General features: G+C 38.3%; 1 protein-coding gene across 4 annotated transcripts in view; it reads right to left on the bottom strand.

Moving 5' to 3' along the window:
• The window catches only part of LOC147050143 (uncharacterized), a 73,620-nt gene extending 61,962 nt beyond the window's left edge, over positions 1 to 11,658 (bottom strand). For 3 of the 4 annotated variants that reach the window (XM_085922502.1, XM_085922500.1, XM_085922503.1), the window contains exons 1-9: positions 11,532 to 11,658; positions 9,399 to 9,520; positions 8,432 to 8,506; positions 8,243 to 8,342; positions 4,395 to 4,518; positions 3,826 to 4,101; positions 3,356 to 3,436; positions 2,453 to 2,572; positions 1,760 to 1,822 (exon numbers count right to left, since the gene is read on the bottom strand). In XM_085922502.1, the coding sequence (XP_085778628.1) occupies positions 1,760 to 1,822; positions 2,453 to 2,572; positions 3,356 to 3,436; positions 3,826 to 4,101; positions 4,395 to 4,518; positions 8,243 to 8,342; positions 8,432 to 8,506; positions 9,399 to 9,486 (927 nt within the window). In that variant the 5' untranslated portion in view covers positions 9,487 to 9,520; positions 11,532 to 11,658. Of the gene's footprint in view, positions 1 to 1,759; positions 1,823 to 2,452; positions 2,573 to 3,355; positions 3,437 to 3,825; positions 4,102 to 4,394; positions 4,519 to 8,242; positions 8,343 to 8,431; positions 8,507 to 9,398; positions 9,521 to 9,736; positions 9,803 to 11,531 lie in introns of those variants that run through there. The other variant, XM_085922501.1, reaches the window with a different exon arrangement.
• Positions 11,659 to 12,539: the final 881 nt, after the last annotated feature.

The following is a 12,539-nucleotide window of genomic DNA, read 5'->3' on the forward strand; positions in this document are numbered from 1 at the left end:
CTTTGCCCTCCTTTGGGTTAAGATCAAAGAATATTGTCAACTAGGGGCATGTGAAACACTGAGACATTTTGTGATTAAGAGTAATATCAAAATATTTGACTTGACATCCAAACTAAACACATAGAGTCTCAAATACCCCACCAGGTCTATTTTACTGGGAGGCAAAAATAGACTTCTTTATTCATACGGTATTGTTGCAAATACCAACGTTTGACATATTTAGATAAAGCCTGGACGGCTACGGGAGGGTTATGTGGTGCTGAGCGAATGCATGTGTTTGAAAGTGGAGTGCAGTGCACAGTATGTTATCAGCCTACAAAGCCTCTTTTCCACCATCAGACTGGAGTGTGTATGCGCAGGCCTCAATAATGGTTTTCCTTACCGTCATTGATTTCGTGTTCAAGATAGTAATAGGATTTGTTATGAATTTTGGCGTTCAGCGAGTAAACAAATGGTGCCAAGTATTGATTGGCTGAAAACTTGAAATTACATTTCAGGTGTTAACAATAGAGGCCAGCACCTCAAGAGTATCAAAACATACTTCGGTGAGATAATGGAAAAAAAATAAAATAATAAAGTGCTTGTGTTTGTAAGAAGCATGTCGAAGTCCATCTTAGGTATAAAATCACACCTACTTAGCTATAATTACCCTTGAAGATAAAGATATAGACCAAAAGGGAGTTTATTTTTTTATTTTTTATTAAAGTAGCTGCTGTGCTGCATTTTGAAAGGAGTGCATTTTGAATTATTGCACACTGAGCATATACTAACAAAAAATGGAAGGGCAATACTCGGGCTACAACTTTTTTCTACATATCTGTACATACCCCTATTTTTCCCAAATACTGATCTTAAATAGAGTGTTCATACATTTGATTATGACCAGCTTGATGAAGAGAATAGTGAATACTTTTTAAGACTTTACAATCCATTAGAAACCTACTGAATTCTCTAAAACTAAAGATTTTAAGGAGTTAATGGTCATACGCTGGTTTTACAAGGTAAGCATTGTGATCCAAAAAGAAAGCTCTCCTTCCTCACTAAAAGCCATCCACTCTAATCAGACACACTTAAAGTTCTTTGCTGTGACTCATTTTCCAACTCTATGAAAGGGTTTTTAGGTTTAGGTTATTTGCCCATTATGTGTGGCGATTATTTTGTTCCAAGAAGAACAATAGTAATAAGCAGAAGAATGATTTTCTTGAAGGGATTTTTGTCGCGGTAGAAAGGCAGTATTTTTAGTGCAAGTCATTTTGTTATTTAGTTGTCATGGAAACGGCATTGTTCTCTTCAGCACTAATGCCAATTACAGCATTCGTGGAACAAGTACATAAGACCTATCAACATGACAATCAAAATCATCATTCCTTCATCTCTTAGGTGTTACATTTTCTGTTTAAATAAAATGGTCATACAAATTTATTTTTGTACTAAAATTTCATGTTTCTCATATAGACTGCATGCAGAAAAACATGGTGTTAGTTGTTCATTTAACACATTTATGCATAGTACAGTTGACCCCAACTAATTGTGAGGTATTGCGAATGACCAAAATCCAGTTATAATTGATGCTAAGTGAAATTGCATTGTGGCAAAAAAATAATAAAAGTTTCAAACGAAAAAACATTCCTCCACACATGTTGATTAACATCAAATACATGTTTTTCATGAAAAAAAAAAGTGATTCGACAGGGGAAAAAAATGTCACATATACAAACCGCAAGAATGTTGCTGGTGGTGTTAACACATTTAAACATACTTTTTCTCCCATGTCGCCTTTTGGTCCAGGAAGTCCAACTTGACCTGGAAGTCCAGTATCCCCCTATGCAATAAAAAGACAAAACACACACAACAAAACACATAATGTTAAAATATTAACTACACTTTGTGTATATTTTTTGAAGGTGGATTTATTTAAACATTTTGAAATAGATTTTTGCTGAAACAAATGATTCAAGCTATTGTGGGTGTGTATTAACTGAAATTTGGTATGACTTGAAATGTTGGTCTTTGCAAGGGTGTGCATTAACATTTTTAAGACCAAACAATGATTGGATTAGATGCCTGATTTTTTAAAATCTTTTTTAAGGAATCCGAAAACGGTGGCTTAGTGTGGAATTGGCCATCTGCTCATCTCAGAGAAGACTCAATGCTTCCAGGTTTCAATTTGCGTTTCAATTTTTTCAATTTGCAGCTCAAATAATATTTTAGTGTTATTTAGTATTCATAGCATGGTTTACCTTTCTGAAACGATCAAGGAGCGTTGGATCTGTGAGTATTATTATTTTATCACTATTATCCGTCTACTTGAGGGGAAATGGGTTTCGGGCTATATGTTCTTTAACTGGACATTAGGTGTTTGTAAAGGATGGTCAAAATCATTGTTGACAGGGTTACAATAGACATTACATGTGTTCAATTATCCTTCCTTGTTGCCTTAAATGGATTGTACCTTTACAACTGGACAGTGACATCTGTCATTTGGCTGTGTGGGAAGCTGAGAAAGCATCTGTGGAAGCTGCGCTGGAACTGGGGCTGGGGAAGTGCCGTTAAATGTCTTCTTGGCGTCACACTGGGTCAATATAAAGAATACACCCATTTAGACACTTTACTTTGTTTTGCTACATAAAAAAAAACATAGATTGGATAACCTGATTCTAAGGAGCAGTGTTGCATTCATGTGGTGCAAGAAAACACAATTGACACACAGTACATTAATTACTAAGACCATGCGTGAGAACATAGCACAAGTACCCAGAGAGATGGAATAATTAAGGTCAAAAGCCACAAACCATTGGAAATTATTGCAACATTAGTAGTTATTGATTTAAGGCTTTTTTTGTGTGTTGTGGCCTTTAGTCTCATATGGATACCACATGGATTGTCCGAGACACCTAAAACTGCCATTTAGGAAACCTTAAACCAGGTTTTCTGAGCCAGTGTTATTCTTTTCATCTCTTTTCATGAACACAAGTTTTTGTTGACTTTGTACTGTGAATGTTTAAAATATTCTATGACAAATTATACATTGTGATGACTATATGCAGTGTGTAATAAATAAACCAAATCAAGTGTGATATGAGGAGTATCATATCAGGTGTTTATTTCAGATGAATATAGTTCCTCGGGTTTGTATTGGCAACCTCATGTCTTGTGCAGAAATGGCTTTCTTCAGGATTTTGACTGGCTAAAAAGGTGTTGTTTTGGTATGTGCTCCACATTATGTGAATGATTTTTATGGTATAAATTTCTAGACCCTGAAGAGAAAATATTTCTATGTAGTCTACACATATAAGCAGAAGGGAAAAAGAAAAACTATGGCTATTTTGGATACGTTTACTGTGGGATGACTTACCTTTGGCTCAAGTATCTCGCAGCATGTTTCCATATCGACTATATAGGGATCACAGTACATGATAATTTGTTTGAGTTCAACCTGGGGAAAAGAGCACTCATTTAATTGCATTGCAAAATTCATTTCAACTTTAACACTGTGTCCAAAGAAACCCGGTAAATTCAGATCACTTAAGGTTTTAGCTTCACCTTAAACTACATCTTACTCTGAGCCAAATTTGAACACTTCAATTTTTGTAATGTGCTGACTCATGTATTTACATAAAAAGTGAACCTAAAGGTCAACTGCTAATGGAACTCAAGCTACATTCTAGTCTGGCACACTCACTGACTAAAAGACACAAGTGACCTACTGTTTAATTTCATCACTGTGTGCTACATTTTGAAAATATGTTGAGAGAAAACGTTTGTTCCCTTTACGTATGCACCAAAACCTAGAAAACAGTGGAAACTTCAAGATGGAAAACGCACATCTACAGGCCGTCCATCTTGTATTCGGGTGGCGATGAGTGTACGCCCACTCAGGTCGATGTCATCCCTTTCGGAAGTCAGCCTCCTTTCAATTAGCTTGCAGTCCATGTAAACAGAGACGATGTTGCTCTGTACAGAAAAGCTCAACTTGTGCCACTGTCGATCAAAAAGGCTGTGTAGGTCACGGCTTTTAAATGTGTAGCGGAGCACGTTTTTCAGCAGGCCCTGCGAGGAGAACTCCACCGCCTTCTTGCCGCCATCAATCACAACGGACACCTGCAGGAATAAAGGGGAGTTCTGAAACAACAACAAAAATTCCAACCCACCTATTCCTTTTTCTTGTATAGTGGAACCTCTAAATTCCAACGCCTCAAATATCAGTTGTATAATTCAATGACAGCAAGACTGACTCTTTAACATATCAGTTCCATTATTTCTTTGAAAAAAAAGTTAAAAACAAAATGAAATCCAAACTAAAATTCGGTCAATCAAAAATTGTGTTTGAGTTTGGAGGTTCCACTATGTACTATGTGTTATGTAATGCTGGTTTTGACATGTTGGTTGACTACCTGAGTTTCTCCAGCCTGGTCGAATATCTGCCAAAGATACCATCGGTCTTTTTTTGTAGTTCTTCTCACACGAAAGATGGTGACAAGGGAAAATTCACTTGGCAATCCATTCGGGAAGACTTGTCTACAAAAATGAAAATAAGACTGTCATAGGAATGTTACATTTATGACAGGAATATTATTATTCAAATAAGAGGCATGTCTTAAGTGGATTTACAATCAACACAAATGACTGCAATCAATAAACCTTCGGCTTCATGAATAAATAAAGACGACACGTTTGATACCGTTTAGTTTGAAGACATTTACACGAGCCTCCCTGACATACAACTAATGAAAACATATAGGCATAGATCCAGAGTCACACTAACCCATCTTTTACCTTGTCTGTGCTACCATGTGCTGCAGTTATTTGCTCATGGATGCTTCATGAAATGAAGATGTATGCTTATGCGTTTGACCTCAACTGCTCTGGAAAGTCGAATAACAATTTTGAGCCAATGAACAAATATGTGGAGAAGATGGACTGTAAGATATAGGAAAAACAATATCGTCTTTTACATCAGCACAACCACACCAGCTCACCCTTGCATGAATTACAGCCTGTTCAGTCACCCATTGCACAATCTCACATCTCTTTCAGTTTTATAGATTGCATTATAAAATAACAGCCAGTATACATTTGAAAAGAGTGCTATTCCCAGCCCAAAATAAGGTCACGAAAACAAACTAAATCAAGATAAGCAAAAAATAGTACAACGGTGAAAAGGTCAGTTGAGTAAGTTAGTTGGGCGGTGTTCTCCTAAAAGGTTTGAAATTAGTTTTCATTCAAATATATCATCTCTATTTGCACTTCCATGTTTCTGAATTTCATTGGGATCTGACTGTGAATAAACCAAGACTCCATTTTTTTCTTTGCCCGTCAGTTTTGCAAATCAGCGACTGAAATTGAGGAGCAAATTTCTGTGTTTTGATCATTTTGGCCATACACTGCATTTATAATAATAGCTGATCACAGAATACTTTGAGCACATACTTAAGGTCTGTGCCAATGGTTTTTCAAAGATGGAACAAGGAACATACAATAACATATTGACAAGAAATAGAAACAAACTGGGAACATTGTGTTCATGCAAACTGAGTCACAATGCAAGAAAGAAATTCCACAGGAATTGTACTAAAATTAAGATGATGCTGCTGGATGGATACGCGCAAACAACACTCGACAATGACTCAGAGTTACATCCGGTTAACTCCCCAAGCCAGCTCTTATGTCTTACTGTATGACATGCATAATCTCAGAGGGCCCAGAGGGTCAAAGTTCACAACCTCACCTTCACTGCCATCTGCGGCTAAATGGCTTCAATCAAATCTCAGAGGAGGTCGGTTTGGAAATCGTCCAACCGCCCTCTCTCATTCTTTGACAGCAAATATTAGCCATCATTTATTGCATGCCTACTCTGCCATAACATCACGTTCTCCATTCAATTTCTCATTCCCAGAAATGTAATCTAATTTACATTCACAAATGGAAATTCACGTATAACACAAACTGCATATGGTGACATATTTTTTCTTGCAATAACAGTCAAGATGCTGATTCACTTCAGAGATGATGCGACAATGGGAGTGCAAAAATATATGGGCTGTATAACTGAATGAAAAGCAGCAGTCAGAAATATCTTCCTCAGCAAATGTTGCATGTACGGTATTTTGAATAAAAGTGCTGCTTCACGAGCTAAAAAAAAAAAACTAATTCAATTTTTATGAGTTGTGGCAAGTTTTTTCATTAACTTGCAACATGTAGCATATTGTATCACGGCAAAAATGTGACGACACTTTGACAAAATGCCACTGCAATGCTCCCATTCCGGTTAAAGAAGCTTCGGTGTCTTTCAGGAAATCCTATCTAGGAGATTTTTTTTTCACGGAGCCCATGGAATCAGATTGCAACAGATGGAACAATCAAAGCTCAAATGTTACCCCAGTTGGCTCACATCCTATTGCGGATACACGATCCTGTGAGGGATCAAAGATGGCTCAACAAGGTGAATTGTCAAGTTAGATGCCCTATTCATGTGAACAAGTGCTTTAATGACGACTTAGCACAAGCCCACATTCAAAACAGACACGTGCTCTGGAATGAACAGATCAGCTAATGACTAGGATCAGGAACAATTTGCAACTAGGAAGACATGTCATAGGATTTATTACAGTTTGTTTTATAAAAAAAACATTGACCAATCATATCTTGGTGGTCCTGAATCTTTATTGATTATTGATTGACTAATGATTGATTATTCATCTTACCAAGACATCTTGGGCAACTGATGAGACATTATCAGCTGGTTCATAAATCACATAAAAGGAAAGGTCCTGACAATTTTGTTAGATTTTGTGAAGAGCACGACTCAAATGGCACCAAATGACATATTTGAACAAACTATTTGTCAGACCGCGTTCCACCATGCTGGGTGTTCAAGTGGATCACGGGTGTTTTCTTTTACAGGCCGTGCCGCACTTGACGATTTGACAAAAGTGGTTGAAAGTAGACTAAACCTAAGACCAGCTCTTTTGAAAGTATATCCCGGATGTAATCACCCGACAGAAGTCTCAGTTGAATGTGACAAAGGTTAAAGCAAAATGAAAAGACGACAAGGCCAAACATGGCCATAAAGGACAGACATTGAGCCTTAAGACCGTACAATAATTTGTCACCTCACACAAATGCTCCCTGTCATGATCTACACACCATAATATGTTTTACGGTATGGATCCAGCTTAACATTAGCCAGATGGAAAGCGCAGAGAATGTACTAGTGCACTTATCCGAACTAGATGTTAAATGGAGTAATGTTTCAGTGGCTGTGGAGAGAAGGAGACCAGGAGGGAGCAAGCAAGGGAGGGCGCGTCCAGAGGGGCCTCACACTTGGTACTGCTCCCTCCTCAGCTGACACACAGTATCACCTGTCAAAGTACTTAGATAATTGGATATGAGAGGGATCACAGGCTCTCCACTATAACCAATGACACTGTCAGCAGTGTCATTGAGAAGCAGTATCGTCTTGGACACGACGGACAGTCACAGAGCAAGAGACTGAGGCAGAGGTAAATGTATTTTCAGCTGAATGACGGGACAGAGGGGAAGCATACCGCAAATCACCGGACGACATAAAGATTCCTTCACCCCACCCGAAGGACAGCGGCGGTCACTACTACTTGCGTGTCATGTAAAAGACTAAAAATAATTCTGCCTTCCTGGAAGAATGCCAATATAATCTCCCTCCAACAGGACTCAAAGAACATGAGTATAACAAAGTCAGCTTCTACTCTATAGCCATACAAATCCGCTCACCACAGTTCCACTTTTCTTCCATCAGCACATCTGTAGAATAAATGCAATACTATATATTTATTCTGTTCAAATGATTCCTCATCTAAGAGCTCACCTCACTGTTTGCCTTTACTGGCTGAGGCAAATGAAAGTATTGCTCTGAGTGCAGTTTATCTGAGTTGCTTCAAGTCAAACGAATCCCGCATACAGCTATGTGGTCTTTAGTCACGCTTCTGCTGATGTTCGGAACTCCGGTGAATGGAAAAGCACAATGTGTAATAACATGGGTGTAAATCTCAATGGACATTGCAGTTTCAGAGTGTTTACAGTCTTGGCTACACGTGAGAGGCTTTGCATTGCATTGCACCAGAGCGGTACAAAGCAATACTTACAGTGATAGTGTTTACTGGCCTCTGGTAGCCAGACAGGCCATCTGTCCTCAAACATCTACACAACACCGCAATGACACACAAATGCAGGTGTAGCACACACATCCTCAATATTTGCGACTCACATAGTTGGCTTGATAAGTGGGTCGCTTCCCAGGCGAAATGAAGGCAAGTCTTCTGTGACTGTCCCCTTTCGGAGAAGAAACTTTTCTGTGAGATCAAATCCTGCAAAAAAAAAAAAAGTGGAGCAGGACATGTCAGTAGATTTTGATGTTGTGCTATTTACATTGCAGATTTTGTCCTTTGGTACATACCTGTGATTTCCAGAGTTTCATCAAAGCTATCAGAAAACCTGAGAACCTCTACATTCAGTATTGGACAGGAATCATCTGAAAGAAGACAAAAGATAAACCTCATGCCTCGTGTCTACTGCTCTAACTCCACCTCAGCTTTCTCCGAAAGTCTCCCTCAACACCAGATGAAGTCCCTAGACATTTTGTTGGTTACTTTTCTTTTAAAAAATAAAGTCACCAGAGAGCTCTAAAACTTGTGTGATTTAGTGTCAAGTTACCAACGTTGCCAAGTTGGCAGCACTGCTGTATGTAGTAAAGTCATTGGCAAAAACACCATCACAAAGTAGATTATTAAGTACAAATTAATTAATTAAGTACTAAGATGGACTTGTTAAATTGGTCAAGTGGATCCCAAAATTATTTTCTATTTTGTAATGCTACATCCCTTCATTGTTCACATTCCATTCACGCAATAGTGCATATTAGGTCATTCTCCTTTGCAGGACAAACCACACGTTTTTTTTTACATTGGTATTATTAATTGTCAATCATTCGCCCTTGTATAGGGAATTTTAGTATTGATTAATCCTACATTTAAATCTAGTTATTGATTGATAAACATTTGCATTGTGATGCATCTATGAATCAATTATTTCTTCCACCCCAAAACAGTGAAGGGCAAACAATTCAAATGCTGTGTAGCACAAGAGCATGAAGACAATACAGGTATAAATAAAAAGGAGTGTACTCATCATAAATGGACGACAAGTGAATGGGACCATATGGTAGAAAGGTAAACAAAACCAGGAAGTAAAACTAACAGGAACCAGCTGAGGTAAACAAAACCGAAATTGCAAAAACAAACACTACAAACAGATTTGAACTAAAATTAGTAGAATACTTGAATAGCTGAAACACTCCAGACTATTTGCACATACATGATCATTTGTGAAAGAGGAGGGCAGAAAGTGGCCACTGGCGTACTTACCTGTCCGTTCATTAACTGCCATTCCGAAAATGCAAGGAGTTAAGAGAAAAGTCCAAAGATAAGCAGTCCATTTTAGCAGGCAGGTCATGGCTCTGACACAATAAAGTTGTTTCCTTGAAAACCTTGAAAAAAAAAGAGGCACAACACAGAATTTCATTTCTGCTTGACATTGAAATCGCTTACAATCAATCTGTGCTGTTTTGGTTGTCTGCAATCATTTCCACTGCACTCTATTAATTATCCTCAAAAGCATTGGCTTCATTTTAAAAGACAGCGATAACTTAGCAATATGATTTATTGATATAATTTTAATAAAACTGTCTAATTGTGCAGCTCACCAATCCTATTTTCAGATGCACTCTTCTGACTCAAAAGCCTCTGTGCATCATCAAGTCCGACACAATTGGACCATTGACTTCTTCCATACATCCATCTTCTATACGGGGGTCACGGGCGTGCTGAAGCCTATCCCAGCAGTCATGGGGCAGTAGGCGGGGGACACCCTGAACCGGTTGCCAGCCGATCGCAGGGCACACAGAGATGAACAACCATTCACACTTGCACTCACACCTCGGGGCAATTTGGAGCGCTCAATCGGCCTACCAAGCATGTTTTTGGGATGCATAATTCTGCTATACATATATATAATACAATATACACACAGCAAAGGGGAGACATTTGATGCAGAATATATAGTAGAGCATTTCTAGTGTATTGTTATGTGATTGTTTCTGCTCTCTGTACTGTAGTTGTATTATAAATTAAAAGTATACCACTCTGTGATAGTTCTTATAGTGTTTTCCTCATCCGATGAAAGCATTCAACTTGGCTGTGTACGCGGCATTAAATCACCAGTGTTTTGATCTGCGTGCTGTCAACGGTGTTTTGATGAACAGCCTCACATGAAAGGAGTAAACCGATAAACCTCAACTTGTGAGCGTATGCAGAACCATGTGACATGATCGCCTTGATGCCACTGTGCAGAAGGCAATCGGACTTTGTGCCTAAACACTTTGAGAAACGTTTTCTTTTCTTCAGAGAGCTGTTTCACTTTGTATGAACGATTCTGATCAAACATTAGTGATGAAATATTAGAATATTAAACAGGCAATTAGTTCCAAAATACCTTATCAGGTGCATCTGCTATGTCCAATAGACAAAAAAAGCACAACAAATACTATATATGCATTTACTAAGATGCTAGTCTGCTTCCAGACTTCGGTCAAGGTGCCCTTAGGCAAGACACCAACCTCAAAACCTCTGACTCACGAGCTGCAGCACACTTTGACATTTTGCATGCCTGCATGTGTGGGGACCTGGATCACAGTGAGGTATGCAACATAAATATACAGCAAAGCGTGCGATAGATTTCAACATGAGTGATTCTGAGTTTATGAAGAATATATATATTTAGACTAAAAGCCACCTTGTATTCAGCTATGTGTGGAAGAGCACAAGAGGACTGAACTTGACCCAAAGGGACCCACCACACTGCACACAAACATTGCACTGCAGCCTGACAGCATGGAACTTTTGGCCCATTGGCATGATGGCGCTCAGGGATGAAGTGACAACTTGAAGTCAAGCATGGGACAAGTAGCACTACAGAGGTATCACGTTCCTTGTTTATGTGAAGGCGTGATGTTATTCTCAACACAACCTTACTTTAAGCAAAGCCCTGCTCTTATGGGACGTATTCTATGCACCATTCCAATACTTTGGCACTAAATGTTATATTTCACGTGCATATATTAAGGCAGGTGTTGAAAGGGTTTAAACATTTAGGTACTGAGTTCCACTCTGCCATTGGCTGTCTAATTTATAATGACAGCTCTCAATGTGTTTCTGAGTGCGTTTGGTGATTGGCTGCCTGACTTAATTTTTGAGGGTATTTAGCGCATAATTTCCTCGGGCTGTCCGACCTAAATCTTATTTAAATGAAATACCACTCGGTACATAAGCAATGGAAAAATGGTCAAATTAACATTTTAGCGCAGCATGTCCGCTGAAAAGGGGAATAAAAAAAAAAGCGGAACAGATCATGTTTGCAAGGTAAGGTGTTGTGGTTTAAAGCGCAAATGTGGGCATACATTCCAAATTGCATGCGTTAATTTATTCATTTTAAGTACTTACAGTTGCGTGGAAAGTTTCCTCTAATGCAGTAAGGTAGAAAAGGCAGCAAACAGCGCATAATCCATGTGAGATAAAGATCAGTCCGACCGCGGGTTTGAGGACTTGGAAATAAGTCACAGTGGGATCGCCGGCTGATAGAGCTCCTTATTAGTTCCAACCAAGTGGCCCTCCCACTCCACTATGTCATTCCACGCAGGAGACCTGCAGCAAAACAAACTCGCAACACGGACAACAAACTCACAAGTCAGCCAAGTGGACGAGCGCAAGCGCACCGGTTGTCAGCGTCATTCAAACTTTTTGGTTGATAAGGATGACAAGATGAGATAATTATTTTTTTAAATGATGTTTATTCTAACATCCCCCTTGTTCACTATCCATATAGTTTTGATTTAAATGGTTTACCGCAATATTTGTGCAGTCAGATCTTTTTTCGATGTTCTGGATAAATTCAAACTAGTGACATTTTTCACAAAGAAAAAACGTTTTTTCTGCAAGCAATTTATCTAGTGCTGATGAACTTTTTAAGTTTGAAGGTGATCATTAATCTGGAGAGAATTTCCACTTCTACCAGCGATATATTTGGCATTAAACAATATGATGTTGTCATCCAGGTGAATATAGTATTTGAAAAGGCAGAGGAGTTAATAGAGAGTTTAATAGTACCTGAGAGTGGAAAGTCACTATTTTTAAGATTAAAGATTGGCGTCACTGAGAATATTTAAACAGTTATTTTTTCTTTATTTGTGTACACTGTGAAATAAAGTTGACAGTAAATGTGGAAATGTGGTAATTGAGAGATCGTCATGTTTGATATTCTCTTGAAATAGTGAGAGCACATAACTTTACATTTGAATTCAATTGTCAAATATTCAAAAACGATTTCTTCATTAAATTTGCTCGAAGGTTTGACACAAATCTATTGTTTACTAAGCATAAACTAAATAGTGTTTTAAAGTGCACACAACTACTACTGTTGAAGCACTGGATATAAGCAATTCACTTTTTATT

Source organism: Syngnathus leptorhynchus, chromosome 10 (genome assembly GCF_054491065.1).
Source record: "Syngnathus leptorhynchus isolate UIUO chromosome 10, UIUO_Slep, whole genome shotgun sequence".
NCBI classification, from domain to species: domain Eukaryota; kingdom Metazoa; phylum Chordata; class Actinopteri; order Syngnathiformes; family Syngnathidae; genus Syngnathus; species Syngnathus leptorhynchus.